Here is a 12,028-nt window from a genome sequence, read left to right on the forward strand (position 1 = left end):
TACTTAGAACACGTCCAACCTTGAAGCAGATGGTCTACAGCAGCAGAAGACCACACCCGGTGCCTCCTGTCAGCTAAGAACAGGAAACTGAGGCTACAATTCACACACACTCACCAACACTGGATCAGTTCAGACTGTTGGTTGCGTAAGGCTCCTTAGTACCAGCGTGGTCTGGTTTAACCACCACAGCCTCCCTGAGTATTGTTGCTGACCATGTCCATCCCTTGATGACCACAGTGGAGCATCTTCTGATGCTACTTCCAGCAGGATAATGCACCATGTCACAAAGCTCAGAACATCTCCACCTGCTTTCTAGAACATGACAATGAGTTCACTGGACTCCAACGGCCTCCACAGTCACCAGATCTCAGACCAGTAGAGCAGCTTTGGGATGTGGTGGAACGGGAGATTCTCACCATGGATGCAGCCGACAAACCTGCAGCAACTGTGTGATGCTGTCATGTCAGTATGGAGAAAACCTCTGAGGAAGGTTTCATTGTTGAATCTATGACATCAAAGAATCATTTAGCTGAATTTTGCTCCCTCTGGTTCTCTGTGATTAACTCCATCACTTAGTTTAGGTAGAGGGTTGTGACCTCGTCACTTTGGGGTTTGGATATTGACGAGAGGGGGCCATACTCGGGGTATGGCCAGGGGGCAGTTGGGGTGTTTGAAGGGAGGCCGATCCTGACTCGCCGGGGCCTGTGCCCCGTGACCGCGGTGGGCTCTGGCTGGGGCCTTCCTCTGCCGCCCTTGGGGTGGGTCCGGGGTGGTCTTCATGGTGCGTGGCCTGGGTTCGTGCTCTGGGATTGCTGCTGATCCCCCGGGTCTCTAGGCCACCCTAGTCTGTCTCTAGCCTCCATAGAGGCGTGGCCACATTTGCACAATCACACTCATCTCTGCTCACTCCTCATTCCTCATCCTCTGCATGCTGACACAGTCACTGAGGTGTCCACTGGGTTTATACACTAAGAGATACTTTGGTTCAGGTTTTTTGTGTGTGTTTCTGGTACTTGTTGTCTTGATAATTTTTTTTTTTTTTTTTTTTTTTTTTTTGTTGTTGTTTTTTTGTTTGTTTGTTTGTTTGTTTTTTGTCTTGGTTATGTTTTTAGGAACTCCTGATGATTGTCAGCTTAGTTACCTGTAAAAGCTGTAGGAAATTCTCTGTTGTCCTTCTTAGTGAAGACTGGAGTTCTAGGATCTACTTTCCTGGTCTTAGTGAGGACTGAAGTTCTAGGATCTACTTTCCTGGTCTTAGTGAGGACTGGAGTTCTAGGATCTACTTTCCTGCTCTTAGTGAGGACTGGAGTTCTAGGATCTACTTTCCTGGTCTTAGTGAGGACTGGAGTTCTAGGATCTACTTTCCTGGTCTTAGTGAGGACTGAAGTTCTAGGATCTACTTTCCTGGTCTTAGTGAGGACTGGAGTTCTAGGATCTACTTTCCTGCTCTTAGTGAGGACTGGAGTTCTAGGATCTACTTTCCTGGTCTTAGTGAGGAATGGAGTTCTAGGATCTACTTTCCTGGTCTTAGGGAGGACTGGAGTTCTAGGATCTACTTTCTTGGTCTTAGTGAGGACTGGAGCGGCAGCGTTCTGGACTAACTGCAGGTGTCTGATGGACTTTTTAGGGAGACCTGTGAGGACAGCATTACAGTAGTCCAGTCTACTAAAGATAAATACATGGACCAGTTTTTCTAAATCCTGCTGAGTCATCAGTCCTTTAGTCCTCGATATGTTCTTTAAGTGATAACAGGCCGACTTCACAGCTGTCTTAATATAACTGCTGAAATCCAGGTCTGAGTCCAGGACTACTCCCAGATTTAGATTTAGATTAATTTCTTTCAATATTCAAGAAATTTTCAATTTAAGTAAATAATTATGTTTGGAAACAAAACTCTGTAATGTTTCAATTCAGACGTTGCCCAAGGCTAAGGCTGTTGTATTCTTCTTGAAGATGGCTTTGCAGACCAAAAGCCAAGCTGGGGTAGAGCCAATACTGAATCAAAGATTTACATCCACATATACTGAAACTAAAATGAGTTATTCAGTCCAGAGCAACTAATTTGAGTCCATACCACAGTATTTATTCAACCACAGTCAAGTCAGAAACATTACGAGGTGTTTGAATCATTTTTAAACCCTGAGATGAGATTAGTTTCACAAGCCTTTTACACACAGCAACAAACTTCAGTGGTTGAACAAGGCTCCAGTATAAGATACCATCCAGTATGAGTTTGTGTTGGCCACCAGATCAAACTAAAAATCTATTTGAAGACTCTGAGTCAGTTTATAGATATTGTGACCTCTCTCCCAAGCTTCACAGATTTCATCACTGACCTCTCCAGATCATTGTCATCATTTTATCATGTAGGTGGATTTCACAACATGTTCTGATGATGCAGTCCTGAATATCCCATAGGCGGGACATGACAAATAAATATGTATTTTCCTCAGACTCTTCAGGGACGCTAAGATTCTTTAGATGTGAATGATGTAAACCATTCCAGGCTACAATCATAACTGCAGATTCAGTAAACACCAAAAAGAGTCAACAGCAGAATCAACTGTTTGACGGTGAACAGAAGATTTGGCAATTTTTTCATGGGCACTACCCACATACTCAACTCTGCTTCTCTTCCCACAAATGCATTTTCTTTACAAACGTGGCTCCATTTAAAAAGAAAATAAACAGGTTTTCCAGCATTATAAGATTTATTGCTAAAAAGTATTGTTACAACAATTTACTGACTATTTGTGCTAATGAAAATTGAGCATCATGTAAATTTTACTTACTCATACCTCGTTATTTTGCTTCATTACATCAACATTTTCTTACCAAAACAAACTAATTGATAAACTTCATCAGGCGGCAGCGAAGCAGCTTCCATCCATTTCTCAATATGTCTCACCACATCAGAAAGGGGTGAAGAAGGCCAGGCAGCATCCGTACCTCCTCAGATGACTGAGAGACTTTAAGCCCCCACTCAAGATGCTCAGGAACTTTTACACATGCACCACTGAGAGTATCTTGTGAAGGAGCATCACTGACTGACTGGGAAGCTGCACCAGCCAAGACATCCTGGCCCTCAAAAGGGTGGTCTGTTCTGCTGAGTGGAACCACCCTCCCTGCAGGACATTTATACAGAACATTGCAGGTTGAAGAGTCCTCAAACAGCCACGCCAGACCCTCTCTCTTCTTGCCTCTACTCTCAGGCCGGCGTTCCCACTGCCTGAGAGCAAAGACTGAGAGGATGAAGAAGAATTTCTTCTTACAGGTCACTTACCTACTAAATCAGCATCACAGCTAAAGTCCTGCAAAGTTGCACAATATTTGCAAACTCTACACAAAAACTACTCCCCTTTGCTTTGTTTGTATATTTCATATTTTTATATTTGTCTCTTGCATGTGTTTTATCTTTATTCTGTTGTTTCTTCACTGGTTTGAAAACACATTTCATTGTACATTGTACTGTGTAAAGTTGTGCATGTGGCCACATTAAAAGGTGCAGCATCATTATTATTATATTACCAAACAACAAAAGAATAAACAGACAAGGAAAATTTTAAAAATGGAGTAAATCAGAGTTGTGGAGGGTGCGTGAACGATTCTGTCCGGATGAATGCTGCCCTCTGTTGGGTTGTCGCTGCAGGAACGTTTCCTTTGCTCATTTTAAGTGAGATGTTCAACCAAATTATTAAATGGAAAATAAACCATTTGGAACACTTTTCACAAACATATTTTTAATTTGATGTGTGGACATAAATTCTTCTTAAAATGTCATTTCAAAAGGAAAAGTTACTATAAAATTATTCTTTATAAGAATAAATCATTTTAATTTAAGAGTTGGGTGGAAAATGGTACCCAAAGTTTAACCTTTCTGTACCCTTCCTGAGCATGCTCTGTGCTTTGCCAGTCAGTGTGCTACTTCTCTGAGGAACAATAGCTGATAAACCAATTAGTGACCCACTTAACAGCGGCATACTGATCAGTAAAGTTGATGTCATCAATAAAAATATGCACCAATAAACTGATTCATTTTTTTTCTAGGAGGTAACTGCCTTTTGGGAGATTATTTTGGTCTTCTTTGTTTGGAAACTTACACTAGGATCAGATTTGGCTAAAGAAAATTTTACTTAAGAAAAAAAACTCTCCGTACTGTGAAACCAGTTCAAAAAACATTAAAGAAACTTAACCTTTCTTATTTATTTGATCAGATCTGGTATAGTAAGACATTTTGGACAGTTGTTCAATATTTTATTGAACAGAAAACTGGGCAAAAGACATTTTAAAAGACCGATTCCACTTCATCCAGCTTCTTCTACCCCTGGAAAACTTTCAAATTCACAGAACATAAACAGACTCCTGACCAGAACTTTCTCGGTACAGCGCCACAATCAAAGAATGTATGGAGCTGGAATGGGGACATAAGTTTTTAACTTGTACACATGTTTTGTTTTTGTTTTGTTTTTTAACTTCAGTCTACAAATTTATGAGTGAAATAAGTACAATTCAAATCTACAAGTACATATTAATTCTGCAAATTAGAAAATGCAGGTCAGATTTACAAACATTTGTCCCAAAATTTACATACTTACTCAAGAGCCAGTCAAATTTCTCTAATCCTGAACCAATTATGGACAGAGCTGACCAGGACCAGCGCAACCGTCACAGCTCCCCTAAGGTACGTTGGTTTATGGATAAATAAAACATTCAGGAATCCCTAGGGGCATTTGCTAATAGTAGATATGTAGTTTTTTTCTTCAGAAATTGTGTTTGTATCAGCATTGTACTTATAATGTATTGTAATCTTATTGTGTTTTATACTTGCAGAATGTTTATAATGTGCTATCTTTTTGTCTTTTTGTGTTAAGGATGGCAGATGGAAATGCTAAACTTTGTGCAGCCATCTTTTTATTTTTCACAAATAATGTACCTGCAAATTGGGCTTTAAAAAAAAAGTTTCCATAAACTGACTTATCTTTGGGAAACTGTGATAGCTGCACAGGCTTTGGTTAGACAGTCAAAGCAGTATTTTTCCACATGATGCAACGTTTGGTTGTGGATCTCCACCCTCCTCTCTCCATGATTGGTTAGGGATTAAAGAAGTCTTACTGGTTCTTGAGTTGGTGTAGTAGCCGTCCGTCCATCCGTCTTCTGCGACCTTCACGTGCGTAATATGGCTTGTTTTGGGGGTCCTTGTGGTTGCATACCCAGACAAGGCAAGCAAAGTAGTACCACCAAAAACTATGAGGGAACCGTTGTGCAGTATAGCTGACGTGCAACCAATAGAAAGGTTGTGATGTACTTAATGGCTGCACATTCCACCACTGTACATTTTCATGATCTCCTCAACCATAACCATGTTTGCTGTTGCCTGAAACTGACGTCAAAACTCAGAGGTGTATTCTGAACTCTGCCCCTGCCCTCTGATGGATGCGTTGCCTAGCAACCAAGCCAACGGGAAGGATGCACAGAAACGTGAGGGTAGTGACATGTGAAATGTACATACCTGTTAATGCTCCACAGTAAATAAGAAGGCAATTAAAACGAACAGTTTCACAAAGTGAATGTGAATATGTGACACTGGATTAAGTATGTCTACTAAGGATGTGTATTGTGCATTTTCTTTTTGTCTTTTTTGTCACTTCTACCTTAATTAAGCTATTTTTCACAGTGATATTTCTGTGTGGAATTTTTTTTCTGTATGTAATTGTTCAATCATGATGTTTGTTCAATCATGTATTTTTAAAAGTTGCGCTCTTCCGTGGCGGTAGGGGGCGCTGTTTGCTGAGTAAACTGAGTTTAGTCGAACACCGGAAGAAAGTTCAGGAAGACTTCCGAGTAGCAGCGATCGTTTCTGGTAAGAGGAGGAAGAAGAGTGAAAATTCACTTAAAATGGTGAGAATTTAATATCAATATTAATTTATTTCGGGTTGCACGAGTGTATTGAGACCTGTTTGAAGGCAGAGGAGCGTCTCCAGTGGTTTCCGGCTCAGATGCCGGTGGATGTTTGCAGTTATCTGGCTGCTTGGTGCCGGTGAGCTTCTGACTTCCAGCGTGGCCAGTCATGGCTGATGAAACCTCAGCTGACTTGTTGGACACATTAGCAGTTAAAGGGGAATAAAAGACAATGTTCATAGTCCCGTAGACACATTAAGACTCGGTATAAAGTATATTTTATCACCTTCCTCTCGTCGTTGCGCATCTGATATTTAACTTTTTTACATTTCAGGGTTTCGTTAAAGTGGTGAAAAACAAGGCCTACTTCAAGAGATATGAAGTCAAATTCAGGAGGAGGAGAGGTAATTGCCAAATTTACTGTGCTCAGTGTCAAATAATTTAATCCTAAAAATTACAAATAAAGTTAAACTTATACATTATAAACAACTGAAATAGAATAATTTGCTTATAGAGGGGAAAACGGACTTCTTCGCCCGTAAACGCCTCGTTGTGCAGGACAAGAACAAGTACAACACTCCGAAGTACAGGATGATTGTCAGGTTGTCCAACAGGGATATCTGCTGCCAGGTCAGTGCATTTCTTAAAGCTGTGCTGCTGCATGTAGAAAATGATCTGATCCCTTCTGTGTTTCTGTTTTATCCAGATCGCCTATGCAAAGATTGAAGGAGACCATGTTGTGTGTGCTGCTTACTCTCATGAGCTGCCCAAATATGGGATAACTGTAGGCCTCACTAACTACGCTGCAGCCTACTGCACTGGGCTCCTACTGGCTCGTCGGGTAAATACATGAATATCAAGCAGATATCTGAGACCTTAATGTCAGAGATCAGGTCTGATTCAGAAAATCTGCATCCTGTTTTTGTAGCTGCTGCACAAGTTTGGCATGGATAATGTATACGAGGGCCAGGTGGAGGTGACAGGCGACGAATTCAACGTAGAGAATGTGGACGGGCAGCCAGGCGCCTTCACATGTTACCTGGATGCAGGTCTGGCCAGAACCACAACAGGGAACAAGGTGTTTGGAGCCCTGAAAGGAGCAGTCGATGGAGGACTGGCCATCCCCCACAGGTTGGTTTGGTGTGAAAATAACACTCGGTTGTGTTTGTTGTTGTATACAAAAAAAAAACAATAGATTGCTTGAGGTGAACTGCTCCGCCGTCAGTTGTGTAGTTTCCAGCACGAGGTCGCTGTTTGTCTAAACGTGATCAGACAGATGGAGGTTTTCCAGACTGGTTTAATCAACAGCTGTTCACTTATTTTGCAGGATTTCTTGCATTAAACTTTTTAACCCTTTAAGTGCTGGAATTGTGATGGGCTGTCATCATCTTTTTTTTTCTTTTGTCTCCATAAACCTGTCAGAAAATGTCCTAGGTGTAAATATGTTTACCCATTTTCTCAGCACAAATGTAACTTCCATAATCTGGTATGCATTTGATATTATCATATGATATAAATGCTTAAAAGTGGGTTTTTTTTTTTTTTGTTTTGTTTTTTTTTTAAAGGATTTTCATCTGGTTTCTCTATATTCACAATTTAAATACACATAAAAATGTATAAGATTGCACAAATGGAATTTAACCAGTTTTACATCTTTAACAGTTTTGTTTATCTAGAACATCCAGTATCCATGTCGAGGCGTTTCTTAGCTGCAGTATTCAGTAAAACAACCTTTTACTTCTTAATCCCTCAGGGTCTTTTGCTGAATGGTGTACGGCCCTTCATCAGAGGATCCCTACAAATGATAAGATATATCATGATTCATTCAAAAGAAACCTCTGTTCAGCAGTCTAAGAATGGGGAAAAGTAATAAATATAACACAGAAAAAGTAAATTTCTTTATAGCCGTTTTTTTTTATTATTTTGTAGAGCCGTTTCTAATAACAGCTGCAAACAAGCTGCGATGAGGCGTCCGTTCGCGTTCACACTGTCAGCGAACCGCACCAGAGCTCGCTTGAAAGTGATCCAACAACCCCGGTTTTCAAGCAGACTAGAGGTCCCTTCTTTGCTCCACACTAGAGCAGGGATGTAACGATTACCTAATTTGACAATTAATAGCAGGTTTTAAATGCCTCCATTAATCAAAGATTCCTCAGTGTCAACACTTTCCAACCTGCACACAGAACGAAAACATCGAATGGGCCAACCTGTGATCATTCCCTAACAAAAGGCTTGAAAACTGTCAGAATCTTCAAAAATAATGAGGATAAAGTGTTTTTGGGTGGATTATCTTCATTGCGTCGATGCCCAAAATCAGCTTCTCTTGCTGAGATAGTTTTGTGTTAATGTGGAAAAAATTTAATTACTGCATTATTCCACAGATGAATCTCTCTGCATGAGCCCTAACTAAAACTTTAAAGACCTATGAGAAGTGTTCATGTGATTTTACATGTTTAGTGTTGGGTAATCAGAAGTGGAACAGCATCCACTTAAAGCAGGCCAAACGGCGCCGGTGGGCCTTAAAATCCTTACCGTACTGTAGTGTGGAAAGTTGGTCTCAGATCGGTGGTTTCAAAACTGCTGAACCAACTCCCGTCTAACTGGTGGGCAGAACACCCCATCGACACTGTCCCACTCCATCATCTCCCTGTACGTGGACATTACGGTCTCTGACTTGTTTCTGCTGACATGTCCATGTTATAGTCATGGTCTCCCTCCAGAGGGAGCTTGAGTACCACCAGCAGGACGCATACCACAGTTTGAGAACTGTGGAAAAAGGGGAAAACTGGTGAAATCTACAGATTCAGAAACTATTTAACTGAACCAATCAGCTGTTTGGTCAGAGTTGTTTGCAGAAATCCCTGGTGGTCTGTAGAGTCTGTGCTGGTGATTTACCTTCTAAACTTGAAGTTATTTCATTCACGTTGGGAAGTTTTGAGGACATTAAAATTCAGATTTATTTATTTATTTTTGCTGTTTGTGTGGACAGTCGCGGACTCGTTGCCACACAGCTGAGCTTGGTTTGCTCGTCATCCTCTGCTTCTTGGTGATGATAAACAGAATGCTGAGCAAAACGTAGTTGGTCCTTCGTTTGCATCGGCTGATGTTTGCTGTCCTTTTCAAGACGGGGCTGAGAGAAGCAAGATGAAGCAAACACCTCCTGTTTTTTGTTGTTGGAGATGCTGCGTTGTCTGATCTCTTTACCATTTTGTGGTTTCTAGTATGAAACGCTTCCCTGGTTATGACGCAGAGAGCAAAGAGTTCAACGCGGAGGTGCATCGGAAACACATCATGGGCATGAACGTGGCCGACTACATGTCCTACTTGATGGAGGAGGATGAGGAGGTCTACAAGAAACAGTTCTCTCGCTTCATCAAGAACGGAGTCACGCCAGACACAGTAAGATGGTTTTTATCGTCAGAAATCAGCCAACACAACATCCAGCTGTGGTTTCATGCTAGCTTTCTGTATTTAGTGTTTATGTGAATCAGATGTTGGATGAGTTTGTTGTTCTGCTTCTTGATGATGATCCACAGCCTGCTGAGCAAAATGTAGTTGGTCCTTCATTTGCATCGGCTGATGTTTGCTGTCCTTTTCAAGACGGGGCTGAGAGAAGCGAGACGATGCATCTCACACAGAGAAAAACCCAAACTTGGTTCTTACAGTTTCATTTCTGCTTTCAGGTGGAAGAAATGTATAAAAAAGCACACGCCGCCATAAGAGCGAACCCCATACACGAAAAGAAACCTAAAAAAGACGTCAAGAAGAAGAGGTGAGCTTCTGGATTTGATATTAACGGCTTGCTGCTGACACTGAGTAGTGACTGGGAAAATCCGAATGCTAAGCTGGGAACTGTTCTCTCCTTTGATGTACTGAATGCTAATGGAGCTGTTTGTTTGTTTTCCCTGCAGATGGAATCGCGCCAAGTTATCCCTGGCTCAGAGGAAGGACCGCATCGCCCAGAAGAAGGCCAGCTTCTTACGAGCACAAGAACAAGAAGCAGGGGACGGTTAGGGGCCCCATAACAATGCTACACCCATCACAGACTAATAAATTTATTACAAACTCAAGCTTGTGTGTCTCACTTTTAATTATCTGCTTGTGTTTCACCAGGTATTTTTATTATATAACTAATAAAGGTATGTTTATATAGATAAGAAAAAGGTGAATATGTGTACTCTTCATAGTTTAATTATATCTACTGAGTGTGTGTACATATCTCTCTCTCCCTATATACACGTGTATATATATATATATATATATACAGTACAGACCAAAAGTTTGGACACACCTTCTCATTCAAAGAGTTTTCTTGACTATGAACATTGTAGATTCACACTGAAGGCATCCAAACTATGAATTAACACATGTGGAAGTATAGTACATAACCAAAAAGTGTGAAACAACTGAAAATATGTCATATTCTAGGTTCTTCAAAGTAGCCACCTTTTGCTTTGATTACTGCTTTGCACACTCTTGGCATTCTCTTGATGAGCTTCAAGAGGTAGTCATCTGAAATGGTTTTCACTTCACAGGTGTGCCCTGTCAGGTTTAATAAGTGGGATTTCTTGCCTTATAAATGGGGTTGGGACCATCAGTTGCATTGTGGAGAAGTCAGGTGGATACACAGCTGATAGTCCTACTGAATAGACTGTTAGAATTTGTATTATGGCAAGAAAAAAGCAGCAAAGTAAAGAAAAACGAGTGGCCATCATTACTTTAAGAAATGAAGGTCAGTCAGTCCGAAAAATTGGGAAAACTTTGAAAGTGTCCCCAAGTGCAGTCTCAAAAACCATCAAACACTACAAAGAAACTGGCTCACATGCGGACCGCCCCAGGAAAGGAAGACCAAGAGTCACCTCTGCTGCGGAGGATAAGTTCATCCGAGTCACCAGCCTCAGAAATCGCAGGTTAACAGCAGCTCAGATTAGAGACCAGGTCAATGCCACACAGAGTTCTAGCAGCAGACACATCTGTCGAACAACTGTTAAGAGGAGACTGTGTGAATCAGGCCTTCATGGTAGAATATCTGCTAGGAAACCACTGCTAAGGACAGGCAACAAACAGAAGAGACTTGTTTGGGCTAAAGAACACAAGGAATGGACATTAGACCAGTGGAAATCTGTGCTTTGGTCTGATGAGTCCAAATTTGAGATTTTTGGTTCCAACCACTGTGTCTTTGTGCGACGCAGAAAAGGTGAACGGATGGTCTCTACATGCCTGGTTCCCACCGTGAAGCATGGAGGAGGAGGTGTGATGGTGTGGGGGTGCTTTGCTGGTGACACTGTTGGGGATTTATTCAGAATTGAAGGCATACTGAACCAGCATGGCTACCACAGCATCTTGCAGCGGCATGCTATTCCATCCGGTTTGCATTTAGTTGGACCATCATTTATTTTTCAACAGGACAATGACCCCAAACACACCTCCAGGCTGTGTAAGGGCTATTTGACCAGGAAGGAGAGTGATGGGGTGCTGCGCCAGATGACCTGGCCTCCACAGTCACCAGACCTGAACCCAATCGAGATGGTTTGGGGTGAGCTGGACCGCAGAGTGAAGGCAAAAGGGCCAACAAGTGCTAAGCATCTCTGGGAACTCCTTCAAGACTGTTGGAAGAGCATTTCAGATGACTACCTCTTGAAGCTCATCAAGAGAATGCCAAGAGTGTGCAAAGCAGTAATCAAAGCAAAAGGTGGCTACTTTGAAGAACCTAGAATATGACATATTTTCAGTTGTTTCACACTTTTTGGTTATGTACTATACTTCCACATGTGTTAATTCATAGTTTGGATGCCTTCAGTGTGAATCTACAATGTTCATAGTCATGAAAATAAAGAAAACTCTTTGAATGAGAAGGTGTGTCCAAACTTTTGGTCTGTACTGTATATATACACACACCCCTAAATATTGTATAATAAAATTATATATATTTAGATACAAGCCCGTTTTGTAGAAATAGCTGGTAACATGAAATGAATGAAAATGAATGAAAAATACTTTATTAATCCCAAAGGGAAATTCAATATTGTAGTAGTAGTAATTTTTTTTTTTTTTTTTTTTTTTTTTTTTTTTTTTTTAAACAATCCCATTAATTAATTAAGGGCTTTGTTCTTCAGCCTGATAGCTGCTG

The 12,028-nt window shown here is 41.1% G+C and overlaps 1 protein-coding gene across 1 annotated transcript; it reads left to right on the forward strand.

The window, feature by feature from the left end:
- The first annotated feature begins 5,784 nt into the window (after window positions 1-5,784).
- On the forward strand, window positions 5,785-9,968 carry rpl5a (ribosomal protein L5a). The gene is made up of 8 exons (XM_041993218.1): window positions 5,785-5,898; window positions 6,233-6,302; window positions 6,413-6,528; window positions 6,605-6,739; window positions 6,827-7,029; window positions 9,120-9,297; window positions 9,582-9,670; window positions 9,810-9,968. Exons 1-8 carry the CDS (start codon window positions 5,896-5,898, stop codon window positions 9,910-9,912), a joined length of 897 nt encoding a protein of 298 aa, XP_041849152.1. The 5' UTR covers window positions 5,785-5,895; the 3' UTR covers window positions 9,913-9,968.
- The last annotated feature ends 2,060 nt before the right edge of the window (window positions 9,969-12,028 follow it).

This window comes from Melanotaenia boesemani, chromosome 8, assembly GCF_017639745.1.
Source record: "Melanotaenia boesemani isolate fMelBoe1 chromosome 8, fMelBoe1.pri, whole genome shotgun sequence".
In the NCBI taxonomy this organism is placed as follows: domain Eukaryota; kingdom Metazoa; phylum Chordata; class Actinopteri; order Atheriniformes; family Melanotaeniidae; genus Melanotaenia; species Melanotaenia boesemani.